The 15,371-nt window shown below is 42.2% G+C and overlaps 1 protein-coding gene across 1 annotated transcript in view; it reads right to left on the reverse strand.

Moving 5' to 3' along the window:
• The window catches only part of aldh16a1 (aldehyde dehydrogenase 16 family, member A1), a 65,413-nt gene that overhangs the window by 19,008 nt on the left and 31,034 nt on the right, over nucleotides 1–15,371 (reverse strand). The window contains exons 6-9 of the mRNA XM_072588792.1: nucleotides 8,441–8,625; nucleotides 4,855–5,007; nucleotides 3,445–3,642; nucleotides 307–405 (exon numbers count right to left, since the gene is read on the reverse strand). Of these exons, the coding sequence (XP_072444893.1) occupies nucleotides 307–405; nucleotides 3,445–3,642; nucleotides 4,855–5,007; nucleotides 8,441–8,625 (635 nt within the window). The remainder of the gene's footprint in view (nucleotides 1–306; nucleotides 406–3,444; nucleotides 3,643–4,854; nucleotides 5,008–8,440; nucleotides 8,626–15,371) is intronic.

Raw genomic sequence — 15,371 nt, forward strand, 5'->3', positions numbered from 1 at the left:
CCAGCATCATTAGTAATTTGTTCCTAGAAGTTGGCCTGCGTTGGCTAATATTACTAATCAACACCACAAAGAACAAATTATTCAGTCTTCACCACAACATTGCTTGTTGAAGCTTGCCAAGTGCAATACAGCTACTACATCACAACAGTGACTACATTTCAAAAGTCCTCATTTGTAAAGTACAAATGTTTCTTCTTAACACTCTACAATCTTGCAAATAAAAGGTATGAAAGGAAAAGGTCACACCCATTAAACGAGTTGCTCCATGAGTAAATAAAAAGTGAGCTTTCAAAGGATTTCAGTTACCTCTTCACGGACAACACGGGAGACTGTGTTCACGTGGGTGATGAGTGTGGGTGGGTAGAAGATACCTTTCTGAGGCATTCCTTCACACATCTGGTACACCTGCATGTGAGAGAGAGAGAGAGAGAGAGAGAGAGAGAGAGAGAGAGAGAGAGAGAGAGAGAGAGAGAGAGGTGAAATTCTCAAAGTTTGCTAAAAGTCCAGCAAAGAGAAAACCATAATTCAGCTTCTGTGTCAAAGATGGGGGCAGTGGAAAATGAAGACTGCCAACCTTTCGTCAGTCATTAAATCAGAAAAATAAAGTACAGCACACAAAGAGGCCATTCAGTCCATCATACCTGTGCCATCCTAAAAGGAGAGCCACCCTGCCACTTTTCAGCTCATGACCTGTAGTCCTATAGATTACCGCAGATGCAGTGTCAACTTTTGTTTTGTAAGTATGACAAGCGTTCCTGTCTCTGCCACCCATTCAGTCACCCATTCCAGACTCCTGCTACCCCAGTGATGAAAACAATTAGTTTCAACTTTCTTCTAATCCTTCTACATTTTACCTCAAATTAACTCCATGCTAGGCTCCCTGACTGAGGGAAATAGGTCCTTCCTATTCACTCTCTCTAGGATCCCGACAATATTATACACTTCAACAAAATATCTCCTCTGCCTCTACTTCCAAGGAAAAGAATCACAGTCCATCCAATCTTTCCCCTCAGTTGTATTCAGCCAAATTTCTCCACTGTTACAAATAAACAAAAATTACATAAATATAAGCTTGTATATTGTTGAGACACCAGTTATCAAAGCATTTTTGTCTTTCACTCAAGACAAAATGCAAGAATGCTCAATTAAAAATGATCACAACAATTTATACTCGAGATGAAAAGGGTGCCAAATGCTTGGCAAGTCAGCTCTTATTCATCTAGGTACTGCTATTAAGAGATAAATGGGGAATTAAGATCCTCAAGCTTCCAAGTAATATAAAAATGCCAAAAAGCTTGAACATGATCCTTTTGTTAGGACAAAATGGGTCCCTGCAATTTTAGATTAGATTTCCTTCAGTATGGAAACAGCCCTTCGGCCCAACAAGTCCATACCGATCCTCCGAACAGTAACCCACCCAGACCCATTCCCCTACCCTATATTTACCCCTGACTAAAGTCACCTAACACCATGGACAATTTAGCATGGCCAATTCACCTGACCTACATGTCTTTGGACTGTGGGAGGAAACCAGAGCACCAGAGGAAACCCACAAAGACACAGGGAGAATGTGCAAACACCACACTGACAGACAGTCACCCAAGGTGGGAATTGAACCCGGGTCCCTGGCACTGTGAGGCAACAGTGCTAACCACTGAGCTGCCCCCTTGAATGCATGACGCTTATAGTTCGATTACTTATATTAAGTTGTTGTTAGTGTAGCTATTTGTGCACTGGAGTCTGTTCAGAAAGTGCTTCCCAATCTCAAGTTTCCATTTGACACTAAAAGCTTTTCCTTAAGATTCTGCAATCTTCACAATATGAAATGAACTTAGTAGATCTGTTGCAATCCCTGCTTTTTGTTGAGTTGTGTTATCTTATCCACCTCAAGTGGTAGAGTCACATTTAGACTCAACAGCCCAGGCAGGAAATGTAGGGTGAGAAACAGAACACATCTAGATATGATAATGCAGACCACAACTGAAACCACATGTTTCCACGTGATTGATGACGCAACCAGGCTTGGTTGCAACTTCCCCACAAGTAAAACTGTCTCCTAATATTCACTGTCAAAAGTCTGCATATGCATGGCAGGCAACAAGATGAAAAATAAAAGTACCGGAGAAACTCAGCAGTAGCTGTGGAGAGAGAATCAGAATGAATGCTTCAAACCCAATGAACCGTCTTCAGAATTGAGTGAGATCTTGGACGTTGGACAACACCAAGTGGACTATCAGGCAAGGCATTCAGGAGATACTGGAATGAGAAGTAATCAATACAATAATTCTGGACTGAAACAAAAGATGTTCAAACTGGCAACTTGCCAATCCAATTATTGAATTAATTTTAGGTTCCAGAGCTAGCTTTCACAGTACAGATCACCAGACTGGATCAAACAGATCTGATGATAGCGACTTTTTGGGTCTTAAGAATTTGAAGATTATAGGAGCAAGAAATAATTGAGGGAGGTATGCAAGTTCCAACTTCCTCGAAAGTAGTAATTTAAAAAACGAGAGCACCTCAATTCCACTCCAGTCACGGGCAGAAAGTAGTGCTGGGATTACCACTCATTTATCATATCTCTTGAGGTTATCTGCAGGGAATTTTTACGGAAGGACATAGGATTGATGCCCATCCAGTTTTGAATTGGCCAGTTCAAAATGTCAACCCTCAGTAGAATGAACGAGACTACTCTAACCATGTATCCTTTCCTTTCAGAATGGAACAAAATGGAATAATATCTTGCAATGGAAAATCTTCACTCAATAGATTAAATCTCAATGCATGTGCTTCATTTAGAACATTTCCCCATGTGCAGATGTTGAATAGATGATCTGCTTAATGTACCAGCTAGCATCACGTTGTGTGTAATCTAATCCTAAGTGCAAATGTAGGAATTGCTCACAGACTAGTGCCACCTTAGTACGTAGGAGCTGATCATATGAAATAGGAGCAAGAGCGGACTATTAGGAAATGGAACTGAATTTAACGGGGAGGCAATGGCTGGGTGGCATTATCATGAGACTATTAATTCATAAATCCACATGCTCTGAATCTAATAAAAATCTGGAATCAATTGTTGAGGGAAACATTAAGGAAAAGTATACAGTTAATGGCAGGACCTGAACAGTCATGTCCGGCACAACATCACAGGTTGGGGCCATTCCTGTGCTTTACCGTTCTATGTTTTAAGTGTCCAATGATGACCATGAAACCATTGCGGATAGGCTTTTCAGACAATTTGGATCACTAAAACCCTTTAGGGAAGGAAATTGCTGCCCTCACCTCTTCTGACACACGTATGACTCCAGACCCACAGCAATATGGCTCACTCTTAACTGTTCATTGACAATTAAGGATGGGCTATAAATGCTAGTCCAGTCAGTGACATCCACAACCGTGGAACAAATTTTTTAAAATAATGTATAATTTTTAATCTCTTACCTCTGCTCCTTCACTCCTCGCCTGCTCTACATATTCCATAATCGTCTTCTTCTGTGATTCATCCACCAATGCACCCATGTCAATGCCCTTGTCCAGGCTGTCCCCTACACGCAGGCGTTGCATCCGCTGCTTTAGCTGGTCAATTAGCTTGTCAGCAATTGATTCCTGCATTAGCAGTCTAGAACCAGCACTGCAAACCTACAACAGAGAAACACCAAGATCCTGAAGTGATCTACAGCAATTTATCTTCTAGCTATCACTGTTGAATACTCAAGGCGAGCGATAACAAAAACTGGGGTGCGAAAACACTTTCAATTTAGTGTTTTACTGTAGATTTCCTTGACAGATTAGAGGCAGTACCAACCAAATTCAGGACTGATGTCAGTCACTACAAAGCCCTGATGCAAAAGTTTGGATAAAGTCTATCAACTGTGGTGGAGGAGAGGCCAACAATGAGATACTTCCTGGTATGCTCTCTACTACTAAAGCCACATTGCCATGAGGATTTTCAAATCTTGAGCCACAAACTGCATGCAACAGTGGTGAGGGAAGGTGTAGCAAAACAACATGAAGAAGCTCCAACCATTTGCCTTAACCACCCTGACCTCAATAAGACAAAGCATGCTATCCAGTGGAGAACATCCTCTTGTAAAGCCATCCATCCTTGTGAAACTGGTCATCATACTGTCAAAGCGAGAGGAATTTGTAAATTCAGATTCCCAATGAAGTATGGAGACAGCAATTGTGTTGAGTTAGCTGTTCTCAGCCAGGACATCATCTTGAGCACGGAAACATGTTCCAAAAGGAAATAGTAGTCCATCTTGTCCTTTACCCAACTGACCATTCTTCTTTACACGCCAGACTTGGCAGGTTGGAGCCTTTGCCTTTGGAAGCACTGCCAAAAAAGTCAAATATTTGAATTGGATGACAATGGCACACATACTACTTTTGGGTGTTTGTTGGTTGGAAAATACAGAACATGCCTTAGCTAAACTCGCAGCAGTCTCACCTGTCCTTGGTTGAATTTATGGCAAGGTTATTGAGAAGGTTATTTCATGCTGGGGACAGGGTTATTGCAACTAAACACTACCTGTCCTGATCAAAGACATCCATGCAGTGGCACTTATCAATAGAGGCCATTGACGAGAGTCAGGAACTGATTTCTCCACCAGTCAAACTAATACACTTGATGGTCATCCTGCTTAGGATCCTTGACACATCATCACCGTCGTCTTTTACACAGCCTTGCTTGCAATCCTTGCCATCAGAGGTATGCTATTACATAATGAAACAAATACTGCCAAAAGCACCAAATGTTTGAACTGGGTGACAACGACACATACTTTTGGGTGTGTGTTGTTTGGAAAATATATGACATGCCTTATCTAAACTCTGAGCCATTGGTCTCACCTGTCCTTGATTGAACCAAATTGCATCCACAAGGCCTTCCACCACACTGTCCAAATCAGCTGTATCAAACACGATGAAAGGAGATTTCCCACCAAGTTCCAGTGATAGTTTCTTGCCAGTGCCAGCTGTAGATCGACGGAGGAGCTGGCCGACCTGCGTGTTACATTAAAAGGGTCAGTAATCAGAATCAAAAGGAGTTTCGTACAGGATTTATAAGGCTTTCGACAGGGTGGATACAGAGATTCGCACCCTTGGCTAGGAAATATTGAACAGCGGGATAAAGGCCAAATTGAAGAGAAACTCCTTCACTGTGAATCTTCAGAATGGCCTAACCCAGGGGTCGGTGGATGTTCCATCAAGTAAAGACAGAGTAAGATAAATCTTTGGTCTCTCAAGAAATCATGAGATATGGGGTTCAGGGAAGAAAGTAGGAATTTAGTAGATCTGTCAAACTATACTGAGTGGTAGAGTAGGGCCAGGGGATTGAATGGGCTACTCCTGCTTCTTTTGTTCTTATTAAAACCTGATTAAAAAGACACAAAACCCAACATCTTCACTTTTCAAAAAAAAAAATTAGCTTCAAACTTTAATCATCACACCAGAAGATGACCCAATTATTCAGGTTTACCCTCCATGTCATGATGGTTCTCGAAACATGGGATCTTGAAGTCAGTTACGCTGCATTCCACAGCCTTTTCTAGTAGCCTGCTTCTTGAATCAATCATCCTTTTGGGTGAAAACATTCACTCTTGACTTTCCTTATTCCTCCTAACTTCCCATTCTTAACCTTTTGCAAAAGGAGGACAATTTGTCAGGATTAATTTTCTCTCAAAATCTGTTAAGCCTCGGGAGCAGCACAGAGGCACACTGGTTAGCGCTGCTGCCTTACAGCACTCAGGACTTGGGTCTAATTCAACCACCGTCTGTGGGGCGTTTGCACATTTTCCCGGTGTCTGTGTTTCCATTGGATGCTCCAGTTTCCTCCCACAGTCCAAAGACATGAAGGTTAGGTGGATAGACCATTGTATTATTGAGATAAGATAGGGGGGTGAGTCTGGGTGGCACGGTCTGCAGAGGGTCAATGTTGACGGGTCAAATGGCCTGATTCCACATTATAGAGATCCTATGACTCAAGTAGGTCACCACATAGTCTGCTCATTCGTAAAAAGAGAAAAGCCCAACATCCCATAGAAGTTGTTAGCAGAGAACTGGAAGGATTGTGCTACAGGGATGGGCGAGAGCAACCAGCTATTTCCACAAAAATCAGCATGTTCTTTGCCCTTTGATAACAATCTCCTGCTAGTACACATCTCCACAGAGGTCCTCTTACACCAACTATCCCTTGTGGACAGTTTCTGAAGGCTTGCTACGGCAAGTTTCTTTCCCTTGACAATTTTGTCCCTTTCCTGAAGACACTGATTTTTCATTCTGCCACAGTTCCATGAGCATGGCCAGTGTTTCAGCACATTGCCTCAGAACTTGCTCGAGGTGGGAGAGATGAGGTGACGGAATCAGAACATTTATTCATGGAAGACTAGCTACCCTCTATTCAAGGTCTGCTTGCGAAAAGGAATCCGGAGCTGGTGCTCCAGTTAGTATTTCTCCTCCAGAAGAGGAGAAATCGCTTGTTCAGTGATGCTGAGATTAATTAGAGTGCACAAAGTGTTGGCTCAATAAATTCATTTCAGATTAGAGGCCCAAAGCTTACAGCTGTTCGGTTCTGCCTAGCAACACACTAAGTATTTTAAACACTGGTTATCAGGAAAAGCTGGTGAATAACTGCAAACCATTTCACTGACTCCCAGATGGAGTTGCACAGCTCCCAACACTAATTATGTTTCTGGCTTGGGGATCATGCCACAATGGACAGAATGGGGATTTTAACGCGATCGCTCACATCTATCAGTCAAAAGAATTTTGTCAGCAGCTGCCAAACGTGGCTGGAAGGTCACTGCAGTTCCAAAGGGAATGCACTACTCTGTTTTACAGTGGGCTCTGTATCTTCCAACACTGAAACACAATGTGCTAACAGGTTTCGTGTTGGATGACTGGTATGAAGTCAGTTAGCCGCTGAATCTGAACAGCAAGATGTTTAATAATTACACTAGACACTCATCCCCTCAAAGACTGGACACGCACAATTCTCCCTCTCAATTTGTTTTCTGCTTCTTCACTAATGCTCTTCCAATCAAAGATGTCAATTTCTACACAGTTAAAGCAGCAGAATCAGAAGCACAATGTTATTTCATTTAAAGCCAGTTTGTGATTTACAGGAAGAACATTAAGCCTCATGCCAAAAAACAAAACGCAATAGCAATAAGCAAAACCCAGCAGAATACATATTAACTTTTCTGATGCTTTTGTGCCAGAGGTAAAGAGTATTACTGTTTCCCATTAATGGGTGCCAACAACTCCTCCATCTTGCTCCAGCAAGTAAGGTCAGCTCAGTTCAGGTTGGATAGCCAGCTAGATACAGATCAGGAACACAAACATCTCTAAACTGAAGTACTCCCAGTACAGTATGAGTTACATACAAGAATAAATGACTCCCTGTACTTCCAGAACAGGTTCAGTACAGATTTGATGCAGGATGGGTTTCTGTTAATGTTCACAAGAACGCTTAGGGTTTTTAAATGTTAGCTGACAGGCACTTTCAATGCAAAACGTTTAAATGCAAGAGTTACAAGTGACGTTGGCAAAACACAGCCAATTCATTTATGTTAACGTCACACTGGGAATTGCAAATGAAGTGGTTTTCCAATGAGCACAATGGACTTGCATTTTATCGGACCATTTAGGAAAGTTACAGGCTTTGGCTCACTCCATTTATCAGGGACATGGTTGTTGAGATCGAGAAACAACCACTTTAAAAGGTCTCAAATGTCTGAACATTAATTTTGATTTTGAGATAGCATACTATTAGCCATAAGCAGAGGGAACACCTGGCACCCAGTAAGAAGTGCCAAGACCCTTTCTACCACCCTCCATGGAACGTCAAATGAAACCGGATTGCTATTTTGTATGAGGTGAGTAATAACATTGCAGTGCCTCTATTCCAAGGCTGATTGCTGATTGATTTGAACCTTAAGACATTGGCCAGGTTCTGGTCCTTTCAGCCTATTGAATGGCGGAGCTTTCTCACTGAGATCCTGACTGATCTGATAACCTTCAACTCCACTTTCCTTCCCTTTCCCCATAGCCCTTGATTCCCTTATGAGTTGAAAATCTTGGAACCTCAGCCCTGAAATTACTTAAAGATCCTGAAAGCACCACAAACCAGTGCTCAAATAACTGCATTAGGTACCTCCATTCAAAAGGCTGGTCTCTTTTCTCCCCATACCCATCAGTGGATCAAATCCATTTGTCAGCTGGTCAAGTGACAGGCAACTCACCGTCATGATTAAACATTGTCAGATTTGCACAAAGTAACATTGACGGCAGGTTGACACTTTTATTCCGGAGGGCAGGAAGTATATGCAGTAAGGGAGCAGGCTGACGGAAAGACTGTAATATTGAGACAGGGTGAGGTGGGGTCACATAAATAGAACCAAGAGAAACATCTCTAAGAATTTATCCAATGCAGTACCATGGTGGAGCCAGTGAAAGCGACCTTGTCCACATCTTGATGCATCGCCAGTTTGCTGCCAAATGCTCCATTTCCGGTCACCACATTGAACACACCGGGTGGGAGGCCGGCCTCTGCACAGATCTCAGCAAACAGTAGGGCAGTGAGTCGGGTATATGAGGCAGGTTTCAATACAACCGTGTTACCTGAGATGGAAAGGGGAAGCAGGTCAGGCTAGAGATGGGCATTTAAAGCATTTCCACATTTCTTTAGGATCTTCACCAATGCCATTTCAGATTAACATTCATTATAGTTAAAAATCTTATTCCTCAATCTTCACCACACTACAGATTAAATATATTTTAAAAAATCTGGAGGGGTTACATTAATGATGCAGCAATGCCCTGCCTTCATACCTTTGACTTTGATTGAAAGAAATAACTTAGGTTTATATACAATCTGTCATAATCTCAGTTCCAAAGCATTTTACACCTAGTTAAGTCAGTCCCATATAAAACGTGCTCACAGCTCAAATACATAGAGGTGTACAACTCAGAAACAGACCCTTCGGTCCATCTTGTCCGTGCTGACCAGATATCCTAAATCAACATGGTCTACTTGGCATCATTTGGCCCACATCCCTCCAAACCCTTCATATTCATGTATCCATCCAGATGCTGTTCTGATTGTAACTATAACAGCAAATAAGTGATGAAATTGTACCTGCCTCCATCTTTGCTGACAGCTTCTTCCATACATGCACCACCCCCTCCGTGAAAATATTGCCGTTTAGAACCCCTTTACATCTTTCCCCGCTCACCTTAAACTTACGCCCTCTAGTTTTGGACTCCTGTATCTTGGGGAAAAGACCTTGGCTATTCACCCTATCCATGCCCCTCTCAATTTTATAAACATCTAAGCTCACCCCTCAGCCTCTGATGCTCCAGGGAAAAATAGTTCCAGCCTATTCAACCTCTCCAGCTTCAGCAATATGCTTGTAAATCTTTATTAAACTCTTTCAAGTTTCACAACATCTTTCCTGCAGCAGGGAGACCAGAATTGAACACAGATAGTCAGAAAACAAAGCAAGAGCAAAGGAATAAATGGTTAAACCAGGTGTTTAGATGATGGTGCTTCAGAGATAAATGTTGGACAAGACACCAATGAAATGTTGCTGTTTTTCATTCATGATGGGATCCTTCTGACACAACGATTTCAGGATAGAGGCCTGGTTTAACCTCTCACCTGAAAGAGAGCATCTGCAAAGGTGCTTCCCTTCATTCTGTCCTGAAGAGTCAGCTCATACATCCAGACCTTTAACTTTGATTGACAGACTCTGTGTGGAGTTTGCACATTCTCCCCGTGTCTGCGTAGGTTTCCTCCCACAATCCAAAAATGTGCAGGTTAGGTGAATTGGCCATACTAAATTGCCCATAGTGTTAGGTGAAGAGGTAAATGTACGGGAATGGGTCTGGGTGGGTTGCGCTTTTGGGGGGGGGGGGTCGGTGTGGACTTGTTGGGCCGAAGGGCCTGTTTCCACACTGTAAGTAATCTAATCTAATCTAAAAATAACTTGGATTTATAAACAATCTGTCAAGCTGTGCGTGTGGAGTCAGAGGAGATGGGAAAGTGCTAAATAAATTTTTTTGTCAGTATTCACACTAGAAAAAGACAATGTTGTCGAGGAGAATACTGGGATATAGGCTATTGGACTAGATGGGATTGAGATTCAAAAGGTGGCAGTATTAGCAGTTTTGGAAAGTGTAAAAATAGATAGGTCCCCTGGACTGGATGAGATGAGCAGAGAGATCTCTGTTTCCATGTACATAGATCCTTTAAAGTTGATAGGGTTGTTAAGGAGGCATATGGTTTCCTTTATTGGTAGAGGGATTGAGTTTTGGAACAATAAGGTCATGCTGCAGCTGTACAAAACTCTGGTGCAGCCACACTTGGTGTATTGTGTACAGTTCTGGTCACCGCATTATAGGAAGAATGTGGAAGCTTTGGAAAGGGTTCAAAGGAGATTTACTCGGATATTGCCTGGTGCAGGGAAGATCTTACGAGGAAAGGCTGAGAGACTTGAGGCTGTTTTCATTAGATGGAAGGTTGAGAGGTCACTTAATTGAGACACGGTGGCACAGTGGTTAGCACTGCTGCCTCACAGCACCAGAGACCCGGGTTCAATTCCTGCCTCAGGCTGTGTGGAGTTTGCACGTTCTCCCCGTGTCTGCGTGGGTTTCCTCCCACAGTCCAAAGATGTGCAGGTCAGGTAAATTGGCCATGCTAAATTGCCCGTAGTGTTAGGTAAAGGGTAAATGTATGGGCATGGGTGGGTTGCGCTTCGGCGGGTCGGTGTGGACTTGTTGGGCCGAAGGGCCTGTTTCCACACTGTAATGTAATGTAATCTAAAAAAAATTAGATAATCAGAAGGTTAGAGAAAGGTGGACAGTGAGAGCCTTTTTCCTGGGATGGTGATGGCTAGCATGAAGGGATAGATCTTTAAAAGGATGATATATATAGGACAAAGGAAGTTTCTTTACTCAGACTGGTAGACTCTCCAACTTTAAGAGCATTTAAATGTAAATTGGATAGGCATATGGACAAGAATGGAATAGTGTAGGTTAAATGGGCTTCAGATTGGTTTCACAGGTCAGCGCAATATCAAGAGTCTGTACTGTGTTGTAATGTTCTATAACATTGAATCATACTGCACAGAAACAGACCCTTCGGTCCAATCAGTCCAAACCGAACTTAATCCTATACTAAACGAGCCCCGTGTGCCTACCACTGGCCCATAACTTTCGAAACCTTTCCTTTTTAAGTACTTATCCAAAATGTCTTTTAAATGCTGTAATCGTACCCACATCCACCACTTCCTCAGGATGTCATTACACATGCAAACCACCTTATGTAAAAAAATTTGCCCCCACGCATTTTTAAATCTCTCTCCTCTCATCTTAAAAATGCACCCCCTTGTCTTGAAATCCACCATCTTAGAGGAAAGACATCTACCATTAACTAACAATACTCCTCATTATTTTATAAACTTCGATAAAGTTGCCTCTCAACTTCTTTTGCTCCAGTGAAAGAAGTCCCAGTCTATCCAGCACTTCTTTATAACTCAAATCTTCCAATCCCTGCAACATCCTGGTAAATCTCTTCTGAACCTCTTCTCCAGCCAAATAACATCCTTCCTATAACTGGGCGACCAGAATTGGACACAATACTCCAGAAGAGGTCTCACCAATGTTACCAACCTCAACATGACTTCCCAACTCCTCTTTCCACAGGCTGAGAATGAAAGCAAGCATGCTAAACCCCTTTTTAACCACGGTGGAACTGGGTTGGAAGCACCAATCTTCTTACTACGAAGTGAATGAGCCAACATGAGCTACCAATCACCGACAAAAACTGATTATGGAACCCTCTCCCCCCCAGTCAAAATGTTTTCAAAATTAATGGGACAACAGGAGTATGAATAAAGTGGGCACACAAAAACAATTTTAAAGTTAGCTTTCTCAAATAAACATTACAGTGTAGGGAACAGCAGAGAGATGAGGTAAAAACATAAAGCAAGCACAATTATTGAAAAACATGATTCAAATTATTTCCATCGTTTTGAACTATCTGCACACACCCCTTCTATAAAACCTTGCATCCTGTTGTGGTCTTCTGTCAATGTTTTCCATTCTAAATTCATATTTCCATATGCGTGCATTACAAAAAAAAATTGCACTTTCTGGATTAATTTACTTACTTCTTGCTTTATATTGATGGCATTCCTACTGTGACAAGACAGCTGAACTCCAAATCACCAAGAGCCAGAGTATAGGAGATTCAGGAGCAATCTCTGGACACAGCTATTCCAATACTATACTGGCTAGTCTCTCATCTATCATCCTTTGCTGCCTATCACTTAGTATCCCTCTGCTATCTTAGAATGATCAAATCTCTGGATAGGTACCTCTCCCATTCTCAGTAAGATCCCCTATCAGCCATTAAGGTCACCTCAAAATATTGATCCAAAGAGTCATCTCTCTAAGTTCCATCACCTCTCCCTCCACTAAAAAAAAGACTACATAAAATCCTTCCCTAACCATTTATATTAGCATCTCCTAATGCGGCTCTTTATCAAATTTTGATAAATTAGAATATCCTTTATTGACAACGCTCCTGTCAAACAACTTGGGGCAGTTGACTATCCACTATATCCCAAGAAGTTATTGACCATGTTTATGGTGTCTACAACCAAAAGTTCCCTCTCAGCTGCAAAGGCCCTTGGTGGATGATCAATGGGTGGATGCATTGACCTTGCGAAGTGTGCATGATCTCAGGGAAAATTAGAGGGAATGTAATCTAAAGCTACATCACAGTCTTAGGATAAGAGATAAAAATTTTGTCGTGTTGTCTCGTCATCAGGATACCTTTAAGAGATATGCCCTCTACATAACGTTAGATTGGAGGGTATAGAGGTTGCATACTCCATCTTGCTTTATGTTATGTGAGGCACGACACTCAAAGCTTGTTGCTTTGTTTAAACTACAAGGAGTCACTGGGTTGTGAACAGATTGCGTTCTGGAGTCCGTTTGCAAGTCAATTTGCATGCAAGTGGGAACACAGCACAAGACACATGTAAAGCAGCTGTTCATAAATGAAATGTTCTTACCTTGGGTCTTCAAAATTACATCCACATATGGGATTGCAATTGTAAGTACAGGCTTTCAATAGTTGGATGTTCATAAATCAGGGATCCATGTACTGGCTTAATGAGTCGAGACAATTATGTGCCTCAGAATATTTTCTTGTACTCAATAGTTAGTTGCAATAAATGACAATTGGACTCTTCAATACAACAATATCCATACCCAGTTTCACTCTGACATTTAGTCAGGAGATTTGGGCTTTGCTGGCTAGGACACCATTTATTGTCCATCGCTAATTGCCCTTGAGGTGGTAAACTACCTTCCTGCACCAACCATTAATTGTAGATACATCCACAGTGCTAGTTGGAAAGGAGTTCTGAATTTGTCCCAGTGATATTGAAGGGGTATTCCCCCAATTACCACCGACTCAAAAGCAAACAAAGAAAATATTGATGAAACATGGGAGGTCTGGTAGCACCTATTGGGACAGAAACAAGGTTTCTGGTTTGAATCAAATAGGACTCTTCTTTTGACATCTTACAATGTCCAGGCCAGTCACACTCACACCCAGAGTTCAGCCTTTTTGTCCATTTTTGAACCAAAACTGTATAGAGGTCAAAAGCTGAGTGAGGCTGGGAGAATGCAAACGGAGCAGAATTTGCTGAGAAGCTGTTGGTTAATAACACTATTGATGGCCCCTTTAATCACTTTGCTGATGACCGGGATAGACTAATAAAACAAACCCCACCTGGCCAATTATCACCCTACTTTTATCTACAGGGGATACCCAGTCCATTTTCTGCATTGCTGGGTAGATGTTGCTGTTGCAGATTTATTTGAATCAGACCATGGCAAGTTCCACAGCACAAGCGTTCATGACTGTTGCAGGAATATTGTCAGGGGCCACAGCCTTTACACTGATCCAGTGCCTTTAGCCATTCTTTATAGTATATAGAGTGAATCAAATTGACTGAATACTGGCACCTCCACTTTTGGGTACCTCTAAAGAGGTCGAGATGGATTATCTATTTAGCACATCTGATTGAAGATTACTTCAATGCATCATTAGCCTTATTGTTTGCACTGATGTGCTGGGCTCCTCGATCATTCAGATGGGGATATTTGTGGTGCCATCTCCGCCATTAAGTTGTTTAATTGTTCACCACTTTTCACAACTTGTTATGGCAGGACTGCAGAGCTTAATCGGATCTATCACTCATGGAATCCTTAGTCCAGTCTATCGCACGTTACCTATGTCCTCTGATACGCAAGCAGTCTAAGAATACAGCTTCACTGAGGGTTGTCACTTCATTTTTAGGCATGCCGGATGCTACTCCTGGCATACCCTTCTGCACTCTTCACTGAACCACAAATGACTCCTTTGATGGCAAAGTGACACAGAGAGTATGCCAAGCTATGAGGCTGCAGACTGTGTTGGAGTTCAATTCTGTCGATAATGATAACTCATAACATTTCGTGGATGCCCAGATTTGAATGGTTAGATCTATTTGAAATCTATCCCATTTCAGACACAGAGGTAATGCCAACAATGCAATGGAAGGTATTCTTATTGCAAAGATGGGACTTCATTGGAACTAGGACCGTGCGGTGGTCAGTCGTACCAATACAATTACGAGCACACCTGTACCAAATAGAATGGTGAGAATGAGATCCAACATGTTTTTCCCTCTCTTATTGATTTCCTCACCACCTACAACACACCCAGTCTAGCAACTATGCCTCTTAGGACTCAACTACTCAATCAATACTGGATTAGTGGTGCTGGAAGAGCACAGCAGTTCAGGCAGCATCCAACGAGCAGCGAAATCGACGTTTCGGGCAAAAGCCCTTCATCAGGATGAAGGGCTTTTGCCCGAAACGTCAATTTCGCTGCTCATTGGATGCTGCCTGAACTGCTGTGCTCTTCCAGCACCACTAATCCAGTATTTGCTTTCCAGCATCTGCAGTCATTGTTTTTACTCCGTCAATAGTAGAACATTACAGCACAGTACAGGCCCCTGATGTTGCACTAACCTGAGAAACCAATCTGAAGCCCATCTAACCTACACTATTCCATTTTCATCCATATGTCTATCCAATGACCATTTTAAATGCCCTTAAAGTTGGCGAGTCTACTACTGCTGTAGGCAGGCCAATCCACGGCCCTACTACTAAGTAAAGAAACTACCCCTGACATCTGTCCTGTATCTATCATCCCTCAATTCAAAGCTATGTGCCCTAGTGATAGCCATCACCATCTGAGAAAAAAGGTTCTCACTGTCCAACCGATCTAACTCTGATTATACGTC

Source organism: Chiloscyllium punctatum, chromosome 18 (genome assembly GCF_047496795.1).
Source record: "Chiloscyllium punctatum isolate Juve2018m chromosome 18, sChiPun1.3, whole genome shotgun sequence".
Classification (NCBI taxonomy): domain Eukaryota; kingdom Metazoa; phylum Chordata; class Chondrichthyes; order Orectolobiformes; family Hemiscylliidae; genus Chiloscyllium; species Chiloscyllium punctatum.